The sequence below is a fragment of the Hylobates moloch genome, unplaced genomic scaffold (genome assembly GCF_009828535.3).
Source record: "Hylobates moloch isolate HMO894 unplaced genomic scaffold, HMol_V3 SCAFFOLD_22, whole genome shotgun sequence".
NCBI classification, from domain to species: Eukaryota; Metazoa; Chordata; class Mammalia; order Primates; family Hylobatidae; genus Hylobates; species Hylobates moloch.
Window position 1 is genome coordinate 14,096,292 of NW_026652297.1, and position 16,141 is coordinate 14,112,432.

At 40.4% G+C, this 16,141-nt stretch overlaps 1 protein-coding gene across 5 annotated transcripts in view; it reads left to right on the top strand.

Annotated features, from left to right (window-relative positions):
* The window catches only part of STAG1 (STAG1 cohesin complex component), a 415,512-nt gene that overhangs the window by 286,457 nt on the left and 112,914 nt on the right, over positions 1-16,141 (top strand). For all 5 annotated transcript variants that reach the window (XM_032143857.2, XM_032143858.2, XM_058433515.1 and 2 more), the window contains 2 exons: positions 5,599-5,713; positions 14,248-14,365. In XM_032143857.2, the coding sequence (XP_031999748.1) occupies positions 5,599-5,713; positions 14,248-14,365 (233 nt within the window). The remainder of the gene's footprint in view (positions 1-5,598; positions 5,714-14,247; positions 14,366-16,141) is intronic.

Consider the following 16,141-nt stretch of genomic DNA (forward strand, 5'->3'; position numbering starts at 1 on the left):
ATATAACTCATTTACTTGCCACATTTTAGAGTACTCTGAATTTTTTTCAGTTTTCTTACTTTTACCAATGAGTTTTGTACCTCGAAGTTTTCTTGTCACACATTAGTGTTGGGGTGATCAGACCCAACACCAGGCCGTGGGGGCTACGAAGTCTGGCAGAGTCAAAGGAATGAGAAAAGACAAGTTAAGAATGAGTGCATAAGGTGGGTCCAGGGGGCCAACGCTGGTATGGAGGCTGCAAAGGCCCTGAGCTCTGGGAGCCCACACTATTTATTGGTGATCAAACAAAGAAGCAGGTGGTGAGGACATTTGGATGTGGGGGTAAACAGGTGAGGACATGAGGACGTAGGGGTAGAAAGGTAGCAGTGCATCAAGCGTATCTGTGACACTTTAGCATTTTCTTTGATGCATATAAAATATGCTGTGCTGCTTGAGATAGTGGAGAACATGTTTACGAGCCTGGGAGAGCAACCAACAAGTCTGCGCACGTTCCAGAGGCCACGAGGGGTTTGATGCTCTGAGCCCTGGTTTCCATTCAAGCCACGAGGGGTTTTATGCCCTGGGCTTATATTTGTGGTGCGGCAGGGCAGCCTTCCACCCTTTGGCACAGACTTTGGTGTTCCAAAGGCCATGAGGGGTTTTAGACCCTGGACCCTGGACATTTTCCAAGACTCTTTTATGTTATGACAGACAAGCCAATCCTGCCTGAGCTTTTCTGCCAACACATTAGCATTCATTTCTTTCAAATTGAAGAACTCTTTTTGGCATTTTTTATAAGGCAGCTCTGGTGTTGATGAATTCCCTCAGCTTCTATTTGGGAAAGTCTTTATCTGTCTTTCATGTTTGAAGGATATTGTTAGGTACAGTATTCTTGGATAGCAGTTTTCTTTCTTCAAAACTTTGAATATAGCATCCCAGTCTATCCTGGCCTTCAAGGTTTCTGCTGATAAATCTACTGAAAGCCATATAAGAGCTCCACTGAATATGATATGATTCTTTTCTTTTGATGCTTTGAATATTTCTTCTTTGTCTTTGATTTTTACTAATTTGATTATGGTGTGCCTTGGGAAATTCCTCTTTGGGTTGAATTTGTTTGATGACATCTGAGCTTTCTGTTCCTGGATGCTGTTGCCTTTCTCCAGATTTGGGGAATTTTCAGCCTTACTCTTTTAATATGCTTTCTAGGCCCTTTTTCTCTCTCATTTCCTTTGGGAATGCTAATTTTGCAGAAATTAGTTTGCTTGAACGTGTCCCATAATTCTCACAGGCTTTTAAAATTCTTTTTACTTTTGCTCTTCTTACTAGGTAATTTCATATGTTCTGCCTTCAAGCTTACTAATTCTTCCCTCTGTTTGGCCAAGTTTGCTGTTGAAGCTTTCTAGTGAGTTTTTCACTTCATTTATATTCTTTATTTCTAGGATGTATATTTGATTTTTAAAAATTGTTTCTATTCATCATATTTCTCATTTTGTTTTTCAAATTTGATTTGGTTTTCTATTTGGAATTTTTGTGTGTATGTAATTCCTTAAAATTCTTTTTAAGAGGATTACCCTGAATTGCCTGTCAGACATTTCATAGATCTTCAGTTTTTCTGGATCTGTTGCTGGAGCTCTACTGGTTTTGTTTGGTAGTGTAATATTTCCCTGACTTAAGTTGATGCTTGTGTATTTGAAGAGATAGCTATCGCTTCCACTTTTTTGCAAGTTTTCTTTGGTAGTGTTAGACCTTTACTTCTTAGTTTCAGAACTTGAACCCTGGCCTCTTGTTTTTTTCTTGGTCTGGCAAGAACTTATAGTGGAATTTAAACAGTATTCCAGAACCAAGGCACTGCACTTCTGTTCTTTCTCAGTCTGGTGAAGACTCTTAGTACTGGAGCTTAAACACTGCCCTGGAACTATATTGCTGGCCTTACATTATTTCCCAACCTGGGAAATACTTAAGTGGGTACTGCAACTTAATCCCGACCTTTTAGTTGTTTCCAGGCCAGGGAAAGACTTTATACAGTCACCTGGGCTTTGTGGAAAATACATCTAGGGCTTTGATCCTTCCCTTGGATTGTGCCCCTTGCAGTGCTTTTGCACTGGCCACTCCCTTCAACATGGCATTCCCACTGGCCCATGTGCCGAGTGGCCACCAAGATCTGTGCACCAGTTGCTGTGATCAGCACCCTATTCTTTCTCCCCAGTTCACCCCAGGTGTTTCTGGCCTCCAGGCACTCCCAGTGGTTCCGTGGGATGGAACTGGAGTGGGCTTCTTGTGAAGTTTCCCAGACCAGCAAGGAGAGTGATTTTCCACTTCAAATTCCCTCTTATCAGCAATCATGGGTCTAGGGAAATTCTCTTTGAGTTTTGCCAGCTTGTAGGGAGGGGGCAGTTGGCACAGTGTGAAATGACTGTTTCTCTTACTAATCATGGTTTCTTGACTCTGTGGGCCCAGAGGGTTTCTCCACTTCTCTTCAGAGTTCTAGCATTTTCAGGGTGGTATCCTTGTGTTTGAATAGTTTCTGGTTGTATTTTTGTAGGGGGAGTGATGGCTCGGCAATCTTCTGTTCCACCATCTTGCTGATATCACAACACCAAAAAAAAGTTTTTATTAGAATATCTTCCACAGAAATCCAGAAGGATAAGCCTCCATTAGTTTTTGTTTCTTTGTGAAAATCAGGCCAATTCTTATGCAAATGAAAGCTTCACTCCATAAATGTATTTTAGGCCCCTGTCTTGGAGAAACTTACAGTTTGATGACTGGATTAATGATCTCTTTTGTCATTCTTCCATCGTTTAATATGGTGACTTAGAAAATCTTAAATAAGCTATGGAGTATCCCCAGGAGTTCCATGATCAGCTTTCAAAGATACATAAATGTACACATCCACACACGTATAGTGTCTTGTAGTCTAGTCATAAGCTAGTCACAATATTAACCAATCATCCAAAAAGTAGTAAGATATGTCTGAAATGAATATTTTAATACATCATCAAAAATTCCACATTTTAATACTCAAAATTTAAGCAAATTTCTCAATACCTTATTTATATGCAGTAAATGGAATTATTTAAATTGGTACAAGCTGGGCATGGTGGCTCATCCCCATAATCCCAGCACTTTGGGAGGCCGAGGCAGGTGGATGACTTGAGGTCAGGAGTTCGAGATCAGCCTGGCCAACATGGTGAAACCCATCTCTACTAAAAATACAAAAAATTGGCCTGGCATGGTGGCACACGCCTGTAATCTTAGCTACTCCAGAGGCTGAGACAGGAGAATCTCTTGAGCCCAGGAGGTGGAGGTTGCAGTGAGCAGAGACCATGCCATTGCTGTCCAGCCAGGCCGACAGAGTGAGACTTCATCTCAAAAAAACATAAAAGAAGCCAATCATGGTGGCTCAGGCCTGTAATCCCAGCACTTTGGGAGGCCAAGGTGGGCGGATTACTTGAGGTCAGGAGTTCGAGACCAGCCTGGCCAACATGGTGAAACCCTGTCTCTACTAGAAAATACAAAAATTAGCTGGGCATGGTGGCAGGCACCTGTAATCCCAGCAACTTGGGAGGCTGAGGCATGAGAATTGCTTGAATCTAGGAGGCAGAGATTGTGCTGCTGCACTCCAGCCTGGGTGACAGAGCGAGACTCTGTCTCAAAAAATAAATAAATAAATAGATTGGTATATTTCAGTTATCAGGGATATTTATATTTTCCTTTTACCACCCCTCTGAAAGTCACCCATTAAACAGAACCTTCTCTTAAATGATAGCTATATAGATATAGCTTCAAGATAAGTTCTCTAGTCCCCTAATATGCCTTCCTCCTCACCTGCCCCCCAAAAAAACTCAGCTTCTCTGTGGTCGTTTTCTGCTAGAGATTGGTTTCTTTTAATATCACATGAAATTATTCTCATTTTATTCAGTTATTTTGCCTCTCATTTGAGAGGCCTACTCTGACTTTTATGTATAAACTAGTACATGCTATATACATATACCGGTTTTTTTTTTACTTTTCTTTATAACCAGCAACAGTATATACTTATCTACCATTTATTCACTAAAGTGAGAGCTCCATGAAAATAGGGATTTTGTCGTTTGTCCTAAGATCCCTTTTACCTAGAGCAATGCCTAGAAATAAGGTACCTTTAGCAATTTTTTTTTTTTTTTTTTTTTGAGACCTAGTCTTGCTCTGTCGCCCAGGTTGGAGTGTAATGGCGTGATCTTGGCTCACTGTAAGCTCCGCCTCCTGAGTTCATGCCATTCTTCTGCCTCAGCCTCCCAAGTAGATTGGACTACGGGCGCCCGCCACCACGCCCGGCTAATTTTTTGTATTTTTAGTAGAGACAGGGTTTCACTGTATGAGCCAGGATGGTCTCAATCTCCTGACTTCATGATCTGCCTGCCTCGGCCTCCCAAAGTGCTGGGATTACAGGCGTGAGCCACCATGCCCAGCCAACTTAGCAGTTTTTAAGTTTTGTTAGAATAAATCTAAACAAATTAAAAATTTCAAATCTTTTTTTTTTTTGCCATATTTCAGATGTTTTGTTACTACATGATATTTTTATTAATTTACCATTAATGTCATTTTACTAAAAACTATTGGGTTCATAGATAATGTTTCTAGATAATAAGGTGTGGATTTTTTAAATTATTGATGAAACATTTGGTTATATGTTATAATTACATGACTGTGAAATCAATGTTTAGGAAAATAGAACTTAAGGCCAAGGCAGACGTATCACCTGAGGTCAGGAGTTCGAGACCAGCCTGGCCAACATGGTGAAACCTCGTCTCTACTAAAAATACAAAAATTAGCCCAGCGTAGTGGCAGGCACCTGTAATTTCAGCTACTTGGAAGGCTGAAGCAGGAGAATTGCTTGAACCCGGGAGGCAGAGGTTGCAGTGATCCAAGATCATGCCACTGCACTCCAGCCTGGGTGACAGAGCGAGACTCTGTCTCAAAAGAAAATAGAACTCAGTTTAAAATTACATATTCTAGTATCAATCATAACAGGATAATAGCAGTCCTTATCATTTTCACATATATTTGAACATTGATTGTTCATCAGTAAAAGTTTCCCTTTACATTTTATATCTAGTTTAACCTGTAGGACATTGTTCAGATGCCAGCATTTTCTGACCTATAATGACATCAGTTACATATTTATATTGAAATAGATGAATAATCTGATCTCTGATATATATATATATTTTTTTTCGGAGTCTCTGTCGCCCGGGCTGGAGTGCAGTTGTGCAATCTCGGCTCTCTGCAGGCTCCGCCTCCTGGGTTCACGCCATTCTCCTGCCTCAGCCTCCCGAGTAGCTGGGACTACAGGCGCCTGCCACCATGCCCGGCTAATTTTTTGTATTTTTAGTAGAGACGGGATTTCACTGTGTTAGCCAGGATGGTCTCAATCTCCTGACCTCATGATCCACCTGCCTCGGCCTCCCAAAGTGCTGGGATTACAGGCATGAGCCTCTGCACCTGGCCTGATCTCTGATACTCTTTCTCCCTGCTCCCCCTTTTTGTTGTTGTTGTTAAACACTGAAATGATTTGTGTGGTGAGGGAAGACTAAAGTTCATATTCATGTAACTTTGCAATGCCCTGTTATTTATTTCCAGGCTATTTAGCAGACATGACCCACAAGCAGAAGAAGCATTAGCAAAGAGGAGGGGAAGAAACAGCCCGAATGGAAACCTCATTAGGATGCTGGTTCTTTTCTTTCTTGAAAGTGAGGTAAAAAAGGTTTTAAGATAATTCCTTATTTATTTTTATTATATTACATTTTAAATAAAATTGTCAATTCATTTTAATTTTTTTCAATCAAATAAAAACAAATCTGTTTGTTATAAAGTTGCCTTCATGAATTGCATGATATAGAATCAGTCCTTTACCTTTTGTGGAAAGGTGTTCTGAATATATATGTAGGTGTGGATCAACACTGAATACAGACTAGCAGTTGTTAAACTTTTACAGTATTGCAATACTGCATACCTTTTTTTTTTTTTTTTCTTTTGAGACAGGGTCTCACTCTGTCACCCAGGGTGGAGTACGGTGGTGCAATCTCGGCTCACTGCAGCCTCTGCCTCCCAGGTTCAAGGGATTGTCCTCCCTCAGCCTCCCGAGTAGCTGGGACTACAGGTGCCCACTACCACACCCAGCTAATTTTTGTATCTTTAGTAGAGACGGGGTTTCACCATGTTGGCCAGGCTGGTCTCGAACTCCTGACTTAGGTCATCTGCCCACCTTGGCCTCCCAAAGTGCTGGGATTATGGTCATGAGCCACCATGCCCAGCCTGCATACCTTTTTTTATTGTTGCCTTTTGTTTTTATGCCTGTAGCTTTTACATTAAACAGTTTTTGAAAATTGTCAGACTGTTAATAACATTAGTTTTATCTTGTTTGAAAATTATTTAGTAAGGAGAAAGAAAAATATGAATTCATGTTTTAATTGATAGTTGTACAAGCCTCATAGCAATATTTCCATGTGCTATATTCAGTTATTGCTTAAACAATTTTGTAATTAACACTTATATGTCAGGATCTGTTTTTGCAAGTAAACTTCGGTTTTTCCACCAAAATGGTGTGGGTTTTTTTTTTTATGTATTGTAATCTGTATTTCCTACTACTGCCGTGTCATTGGGGAAACAGTAAATTAAACCTGAAGAACTCCTGAATAACTTAACTTCTTCGTTTAGAAATGCTTGGAAATAGAGTTGCAGGCCAGGTGCAGTGGCTCATGCTTGTAATCCGAGCACTTTGGGAGGCCGAGGTGGGCAGATCACTTGAGGCCTGGCTAATATAGCAAAAGTCTGTCTCTACTAAAAATAGAAAAAAATTAGCCGAGTGTGGTGGCGCACACCTAATGACAGCTAATAAAGAGTCTGAGGTACAAGAATCACTTGAACCCAGGAGGCAGAGGTTGCATGCAGTGAGCTGAGATTGTACCACTGCACTCCACACTTTGTGACAGAGCCAGATTCTGTCTCAAAAAAAATTAAAATAAAATAAATAAGCAAACAAAATAGAGTTGCAAAAGAAGTAAAGAACATCTAGAAACCTAGGACTCTCATTTTCATTTGTTAAAAAGTGTTTTTGATTTGTGCTAGAATGTCAGTGAAGAAGAGAAATGATTCTATGAATGCTCAAGTTTGAGAGTAAGAGGGGAACTTCGTAGGAATAAGGAAGAGAGACACAAACAGGTAGCCTATATGAAAATTAAAATTGGAGAAGAACTCAGTCAGTGGAATGAAGGGTGTTAGGGCAAAACAGCAGAAAGTGGTGAAGGAGTTGCTGCCATTTTTTAAGAGAGTTACCAATGACTAGAGAAATAAAGTCAGAAACAAAACTAGAGAGTTGAATTTGAGTAAAGAATGTGTTTAATAGTGTTTTAAATGTGTATACAAATTACCTGAGAATCTTGTTAAAATGCCAACTCTTATTCAGTAGCTCTAGAATGGGGCCTGAGATTCTGCATTTCTAACAGTCTCCAAGATAGTGCTTATGCTCCCGGTCCAAGGATCACACTTTGCGTACTAATGATTTGAAGCATTATTTTCTTAACAAGCAAGGTTGGATGTATTACAGAATAAAATGCAAAATGTGAATTTTTTTAGTAAAACACTAACTACCCCGTAAATATCACATGTCTAGTAAACCATTTCAACTTACACTCTTACCTCTCTTAGGTTTTTTAGAGGAATGGAATAAAAAGTAGCCAGGCATGGTGGCTACTTGGAAGGCTAACGTGGGAGGATCCCTTGAGCCCAGGAGTTGCGTAGGCTGCAGTAAGCTATGATCGCACCATTTGCACTCCAGCCTGTGCAAGACCCTGTTTCTAAAAAAAAAACAACAACAGTAGCTTCAGAAATTGATAAGTATGAGATAACTACTGAAAAGTTTAGGGAATATGATGATCTTCACTAACTGACTTTGATTATTAATTAAAGGAAAATGTTTTTTATCTCTGAAAGCTCAAGGACTTTTTGATTTATTAAAAGGCAAGAGTACTTAGTTTCAGGCGTTTTCTCTTTTATTTAAAGAAGTAATTTGTAATGTTTATTACTGCACAATTTTCAGATGGTCTTACTGTATTCCTGTGTTTGCTACGATTTTCTAGAGTCTTACAACAGAATTAGAATGTATTTGCCAGCTGTATTGCATTCCTTTTTTTTTTCTTTTTTCTTTTTTTTTTTTGAGACAGAGTCTTGCTCTGTCACTCAGGCTGGAGTGCAGTGGCGTGATCTCAGCTCACTGCAACCTCTGTCTCCCAGATTCAAGCAATTCTCATACCTTATCCTCCAAATAGTTGGGACTACAAGTGTGTACCACCATGCCTGGCTAATTTTTGTATTTTTAGTAGAGATGGGGTTTCACCATTTCTGGCTGGTCTCGAACTCCTAACCTCAAGTGGTCCACCTGCCTTGGCCTTCCGAAGTGCTGGGATTACAGGCATGAGCCACCACGTCTGGCCCTGTATTGCATTTTTGACAGCTACAAAAGCAACTGCAAATAGTATTGAAAGGTTTCTGGTTGATTCTAATGATTCATGGTGTTTATATTGACTTTTATGGTCTCCTGTGTTTCACAAGAAATATTCTTTGTGAAAATCTCTCCTCATCTTTTTATACTAGTGTACATCTAGGGTGAATGCTTAATGAAGCCATATTCTCATAGTATGATGGTATTCCAATTGTGCTCTACTCTGAATTTCTCTTTGTTTTACTGTCACACACTGTAATTGGTAAAATTTTGTAATAGACTTGTGAAATACTGAATTTAAAGAGACTTTAGAAATAATAAAGTAGAAAGTCTTTTTTTGGGATGGAGTCTTGCTGGAGTGCAGTGGTGCAATCTCAGCTCACTGCAACCTCTGCCTCCTGGGTTCAAGCGATTCTCCTGTCTCAGCCTCCCGAGTAGCTGGGATTAGAGGCATGCGCCACCACGCCTAGCTAATCTTTGTATTTTTAGTAGAGAAGGAGTTTCGCCATGTTGGCCAGACTGGTCTTGAACTCCTGACCTCAAGTGATCCACCCTCCTCTGCCTCTCGAAGTGCTGAAATTACAGGCGTGAAGCACCGTCCCCAGCCAAGGGAGTCTTTTATAGATTAGTTACAGAGTAATATGGTTTGGCCCTGTCCCCACCCACATCTCATCTTGAATTGTAATAATCTCCATGTGCCAAGGGTGGGACCAGGTGGAGATAATTGTATCATAAGGGCAGTTTTTCTTACACGGTTCTCATGATAGTAAGTCTCACTAGATCTGATGTTTTTATCAATGGGATTTCCCCTGCACAAGCTCTCTTGCCTGCCACCATGTAAGATGTCCCTTTGCTCTTCCTTCATCTTCTGCCATGGTTGTGAGGCGTCCCTGGTCATGTGGATCTGTGAGTCCATTAAACCTCTTTCCCTTATAAATTTCCCAGTCTCAGATACGTGTTTATTAGCAGCATGAGAACAGACCAATACACAGACATTTACCTGGGATTAACTGAACTGATTATTTTTTCTTTATTTTACTGAAATGAGAAGTAGTAACATTTTAATAGAATTATAAAATGTTGAATTGAAATCAGTTTGCAGTGCATGTAAAATGTGATTAAAAGTGTGATGCAGCCAGGCGCGGTGGCTCACGCCTGTAATCCCAGCACTTTAGGAGGCCGAGGCGGGCAGATCACGAGGTCAGGAGATTGAGACCATCCTGGCTAACATGGTGAAACCCCGTCTCTACTAAAAATGCAAAAAATTAGCCAGGCCTGGTGGTGGGCACCTGTAGTCCCAGCTACTCTGGAGGCTGAGGCAGGAGAATGACAGGAAAATAACATGAACCCGGGAGGCAGAGCTTGCAGTGAGCCGAGATCACGTCACTGCCCTCCAGCCTGGGCGACAGTGTAAGACTCTGGTCTCAAAAAAAAAAAAAAAAGTGTGATGCTTTTCAGAGGGATAAGGATGCTATTAGTAATTATTTCAAAACAACAAGAACAACCGAGAACACTTCTGGATAATCTGGCAGTATGGTCACCCTTCTTCTTCTTTTATTTTTTTATTTTTTGGAGACCAAATCTCGCTCTGTTGCCAGACTGGAGTGCAGTGGCGCAGTCTTGGCTCACTGCAGCCTCCGCCTCCTGGGTGGGTTCTAGTGATTCTCCTGCCTCAGCCTCCTGAGTAGGTGGGAGTGCAGGCACGCGCCACCACACCCAGCAATTTTTGTATTTTTAGTAGAGACGGGGGTTTCACCATTTGGCCAGATGGTCTCGATCTCTTGACCTCATGATCTGCCCTCCTTGGCCCCCCAAAGTGCTGGGATTACAGGCGTGAGCCACCATGCCCGGCTGGTCACCCTTCTTATGAATGAGGAGGATAATTGTGACAATCATTTAAGACAGGAAAATTGACAGCTTCTTATTGATATGTTTAAGAAATTCCCCAAAGATGCCAGGCATGATGGCTCACGCCTGTAATCTTTGGGAGGCCAAGGTGGGTGGATTACCTGAGGTCAGGAATTTGAGACCAGCCTGGGCAACATAGTAAAACCCAGTCTCTACTAAAAATACAAAAATTAGCAGGGTGGCATGGTGGCATGCACCTGTAGTCCCAGCTACTTGGGAGGCTGAGGCAGGAGAATTGCTTGAAAGGAATTCTCCTTTCAAGGCAAGGGGTGGCAAGAGGTGGCAGTGAGCCGAGATTGCGCCACTGCATCCTGGGCAACAGAGCAAGACTCTTGTCTCAAAAAAAAAAAAAAAAAAGTATGAAAGAGAAATTAAGGTACAGTATAGATTAAGACATTTTATTATATTGTGTAGTAGGAGCTGTGTAAGAGAACAAACAATGAAGGGAGGCCAGGCACGGTGACTCATGCCTGTAATCCCAACACTTTGGGAGGATGAGGCGGGTGGATCACTTGAGGTCAGGAGTTCAGGACCAGCCTGGCCAACATGGTGAAAGCCTGTCTCTACTAAAAATATAAAAATTAGTCAGGCATGGTGGCAGGTGCCTGTCATCTCAGCTACTCAGGAGGCTGAGGCAGGAGAATCGCTTAAACCCAGGAGGCGGAGGTTGCAGTGAGCCGAGATCATGCCACAGCATTCCAGGCTGGGCGACAGAGTGAGACTCTGTCTAAAAATAAAATAATTTAAAAAAAAAAATGAAGAGAAAGAACTAAATCAAAGGACATGCAGTCAGATTACTGCCTAATAGACTCTATATGCAGATTATTACTTGAACATGTTTTCTAGGGAAGTGAAAAATCAATAAAAGGAAAAGAGGAGTATAAGAAACATTGGTGAGCAAATAAAAAAAAAAACAAACCTTAGAGCTAAACCTAAAAACTATGACATTGATGTTTAAGGCAAATATCTATTAATTAGTTTTTAAATATAGGAGTATAATGTTCAAATTAAATGAAGAGAAGTGAAAAATAGGCTAAGGATTTTGGTAATGGGAAAATGCTAGAAAATAAAACCCTGAATGAAGGACAGATAAAGTAATCAAGAAAACATCACAAATCGAGCACAGAAAATAAAATGCCAGCAATATTTTCAGCATGAGTAATCCCACTAAATGTAAATCAGTTAACATGTTTTATTAAAATGCAGATTATCATTTGGGATTGAAGTAAATGAAAAATAGCTATATGCTATTTACTAACACATCTTAAAATAACTTATAGGAAGTTTATAAATAATAGGCTGGATAAAGGCTGGAAATAACTAATAAATGATTACACAAAGATAGCAAAGGGGGCAATACCAGTATAAGATAAACCAGAATTAAAGACCAAAAGCACTAAGAGGGATAGAAAGGAGATATTTTGTATTTATTGAAGGTATAATCTGCCAAATATATGCAATTGTAATTCTTCATATACCTATTCTACAGAAATACGCATAATCAAGCATAAAAGCATATTCAGCTGATTTTTTATTGTAAAATATATAAAACAAAATTTACCTTGTTAAGTATACAGTTCATTGGCATTAAGTACATTTATGTTGCTAGGCAATCATCACTGCCATTTATCTCCAGAACTTTTTCAATTCTTCCCAAACTGAACCTCTTTATTTTAGCCTAAAATAAAGCTCTTTAATTTATATATGTATAAATAATAACTCTTTAATTTAACATAGGTTAATAGCAACAGTTTTGAAACAATTTATTTTTCTTTTTTCTGCTGCCATTGTTCATCTTTGACTCTTGAGTTGTGCACCTCTTGTTCCTGTTACTGTTGGAGTAATGTTATGGATGGTCTAAGGATAGTTTCTCAGAATATGCGAATTAGGAAAGTTTGAAGATATCTCCCTCAAACCTTTGCCTATATTATTTACAAGCAAAGATGCTAATCAGTATTATTTACTCTGGCTTTGATGGAATTCACCGGGACATGTTGTATGCATTTGAAATGCAATCGAAATGAAGTACTGAATTAGTGTCGGAAGAGCCAGAGCATTACATAAGTCATTAAAATTCACACTGAAACCAGCCTAGTAACATGGTAACCCCATCTCTACAAAAAAAAAAAAAAAAAAAAAAGCCAGGCGGGATAGCACACTCCTATAGTCCCAGCTACTCCAGGGGCTAAGTTTGGAGGATCACTTGAGCCCAGCAAGTCAAGGCTGCAGTGAGTCGTGATTGTGCCAGTGCACTCCAGCCTGTGCAACACTGTGAGACCCTGTCTCCAAAGGAGAAAAAAAAATCACACTGAAGTTAAGAGTGATTATAGAGTTAGGAATGAGGAAGAAATCCAACTCAAGTGCTGAATGTGCCAAGATAACAGTAGACAACCAATAGTAGATTTAGAAGGGTGACTTTCATACTTTTCGGCCACTACTTATGATGAGAAAAACATTTTCTCTGACAAGTACAAGCACATATAACAGATTACAGTTAATGAACTAGTATTTACCCTTTCTATGTGCTATGCACTCTTTCTACTGTGCATCATTTTTGAATCTTTGTTCTCAATGCATTGAATTGGTTTAATAACCCAAGAATGGATTGCAGTCTGTAGTTTGACTAACACTGATTACCAGGACTGTTTAACTGAATGTAATGAGCCTCAAAAGTGGAAGATCTTTTATATTAGGGTGGAGAAGTTACTTGTAAGTAGCAGAAACCAGAACAATGCCAACACCTTCTGTACTTGCCTTCCCTGAAAAGCTTCATTAGAGTAATATTCTCAGGGCCCAGCATGGTGGCACACACCTGTAATCCTAGCACTTTGGCAGGCCAAAGCAGGCAGATCTCTTAAGGTGAGGAGTTGAAGGCCAGCCTGGCCAACATGGTGAAACCCCATCTCTACTAAAAATACAAAAGTTAGCCAGGCATGGTGGCGTGGGCCTGTAATCCCAGCTACTCGGGAGGCTGAGGCAGGAGAATCACTTGAACGCAGGAGGTGGAGGTTGCAGTGAGCTGAGGTCACACCACTGCCCTCCAGCTTGGGCGATAGAGCAAGACTCCATCTCAAAAAAAAAAAGGATAAGGCCGGGCGTGGTGGCTCACGCTTGTAATCCCAGCACTTTGGGAGGCCGAGGCGGGCGGATCATGAGGTCGGGAGATCGAGACCACGGTGAAACCCCGTCTCTACTAAAAATACAAAAAAAAAAAGGATAATATTCTCCAAGGCTTAATGACTGGCAAGTGGTAGAGAGTTTGGTGTGAAGTGTTTGATGAAGACCTTAACTATGTTTGTTTACTGTGGGAACATGGGCTCCAAAGAAAATTGTCAGGAGAATAATGACCAACAGAAAATGGGGGTGGCGTAAGGAATGAAATGAGTCCAGTGGAAATGAGAGTAGAATAGTGGAGAGATGGAGTAATTTATATTTTTTACTTTGACTAAGATGACAGAGATGTGAAGTAAGTACAGCTGGTCCAAGAGTTTCTAATGGAATTCTGAGGGAAAATGATTAATTTCCTTTAAAAAATAAAAATAAAGATAGTTGAAGAGACCACAAGGAGTAGTGAAAAGTGACCTAGATCCAGCATATAACTTCAGAAAATTTTCTAACTAGCTGTACTCTGTTTCCTTATCTATAAATGATGTCATTAGACTAGGAGATCCTTACTTTTACTACTGTAAATGGTAAAAAGTTGATTCAACATACTGCATCCACACTATTAACAGTGGAATGTGAATATATATATTCTCTAAGTGGTTTTTAGAATCATGGAAACCAAGCCATTTTAATTATGAAAAAAATGATTTCTTAAATTAGTAGTAGTAGTTTCTTTATTAAATATTCTTTGGTCACACTTGATTTTTTCTTTTTAGTTACATGAACATGCAGCCTACTTGGTGGACAGTTTATGGGAGAGCTCTCAAGAACTGTTGAAAGACTGGGAATGTATGACAGAGTTGCTGTTAGAAGAACCTGTTCAAGGAGAGGAAGGTATAGTATTTTGACAAGTTAATTTACATGATTTTGTATTTCCATTGATAGCAATACAGTTGTATATAGATCGCTTCTTAAAAATGAGCATATATAAGCATGCTGTGTCTTTTTGCCAAGAGAACAATTTGTTTTCTATAACAAGTAAGGATGTCTCAATCATTTCTAACATCTTTCCATATAAACACTGCCACCATGCCACATAAGTTTTTAAAAATCCGTATGTGTCATGTAATAGTCAAAAAAGTTTTTCTTTACTTTTTCCTTTTTAAATTTAAGTGACAGGGTCTTGCTCTGTCACTCAGGCTGGAGTGCAGTGGCCCAGTCATAGCTCACTGCAGCCTTGAACTACTGGGCTCAAGGGATCCTCCCACCTCAGACTGTGGGCACATGCCACCACACTCAGCTAATTTTTAAATTTTTTGTGGAGACAGGGATCTTACTATGGTCCCCAGACTGCCTCAAGTAATCTTCCTGCCTCAGCCTTCCAAAGTGCTAGGATTACAGGCATGAGCCACTGCACCTGGCCAAAAGGTTTTCTTGATGCTGATTTGAGATACAAATACTGATGTAACTTAACGTTTTTTTTTTAAGTACATCCAGAATTTTTTTTGCTTGATTTATATGTGGACTTTTAAAAAACCTTTTATGCATAATGATTTAATTAGACCACAGCCATCCCCTCTTTTGTTGTATTTTCTTTAAGATGAAAATCAGGAAATCAGAGATAAAGTCATTTACCTAGCTATTGAAGAAATAGAGGGACATAAAAGCCACGTGATAATTTTTGAAGTATGAATCTTTTTATATGCTACGTAATAATACGCACAGCAAAGTGAACATGTATACCTAATAAAGAGGTTGTGTTCTAAAAGCTTATATGCATATTCGCTCGTTAAAACTAGAAATGCTTTTTCCTGTGTATGGTTATGTTTTCAAACTAGCCCACAATAGTACTTTAAAGAACTGGTAACTCATTTAATTCATACAACACCTTTAGAAGGTGAGTGATGCCTTGATGTAAGTGAGGCTCACGGTAGATTGAACATGGTCTTCAGAATCAAAAGAAAATTTGTGTGTGTGTGTGTGTGATTCAGTCTTGCTCTGTTGCCCACACTGGAGTGCAGTGGCGCATTCTCGGCTCACTGCAACCTCTGCCTCCCGGATTCATGGGATCCTTCTGCCTCAGGCTCCTTAGTAGCTGGGACTGCAGGCACATGCCATCACACCCGGCTAATTTTTGTACTTTTATTAGAGACAGGATTTCATCATGTTGACCAGGCTGGTCTTGAACTCCTGACCTCAGGTGATCCTCCCGCCTTGGCCTACCACAGTGCTTGAATTACAGGCGTGAGCCACCGCATCTGGCCAGAATCTAAAGAAATATTAATTCGGGGGGGGTGGAGCCAAGATGGCCAAATAGGAACAGCTCCGATCTACAGCTCCCAGCCTGAGCTACACAGAAGACGGGTGATTTCTGCATTTCTGTTTGAGGTACTGGTTTCATCTCACTAGGGAGTGCCAAACACTGGGTGCAGGACAGTCGGTGAAGCGCACTGTGCACGAGCCGAAGCAGGGCGAGGCATTGCCTCACTCAGGAAGCGCAAGGGGTCAGGGAGTTCCCTTTCCTAGTCAAAGAAAGGGGTAACAGACGGCACCTGGAAAATCGGGTCAGTCCCACCCTAATACTGCACTTTTCCAACGAGCCTGGAAAACAGCACACTAGGAGATTGTGTCCCGCACCTGGCTCGGAGGGTCCTATGCCCACGGAGTCTC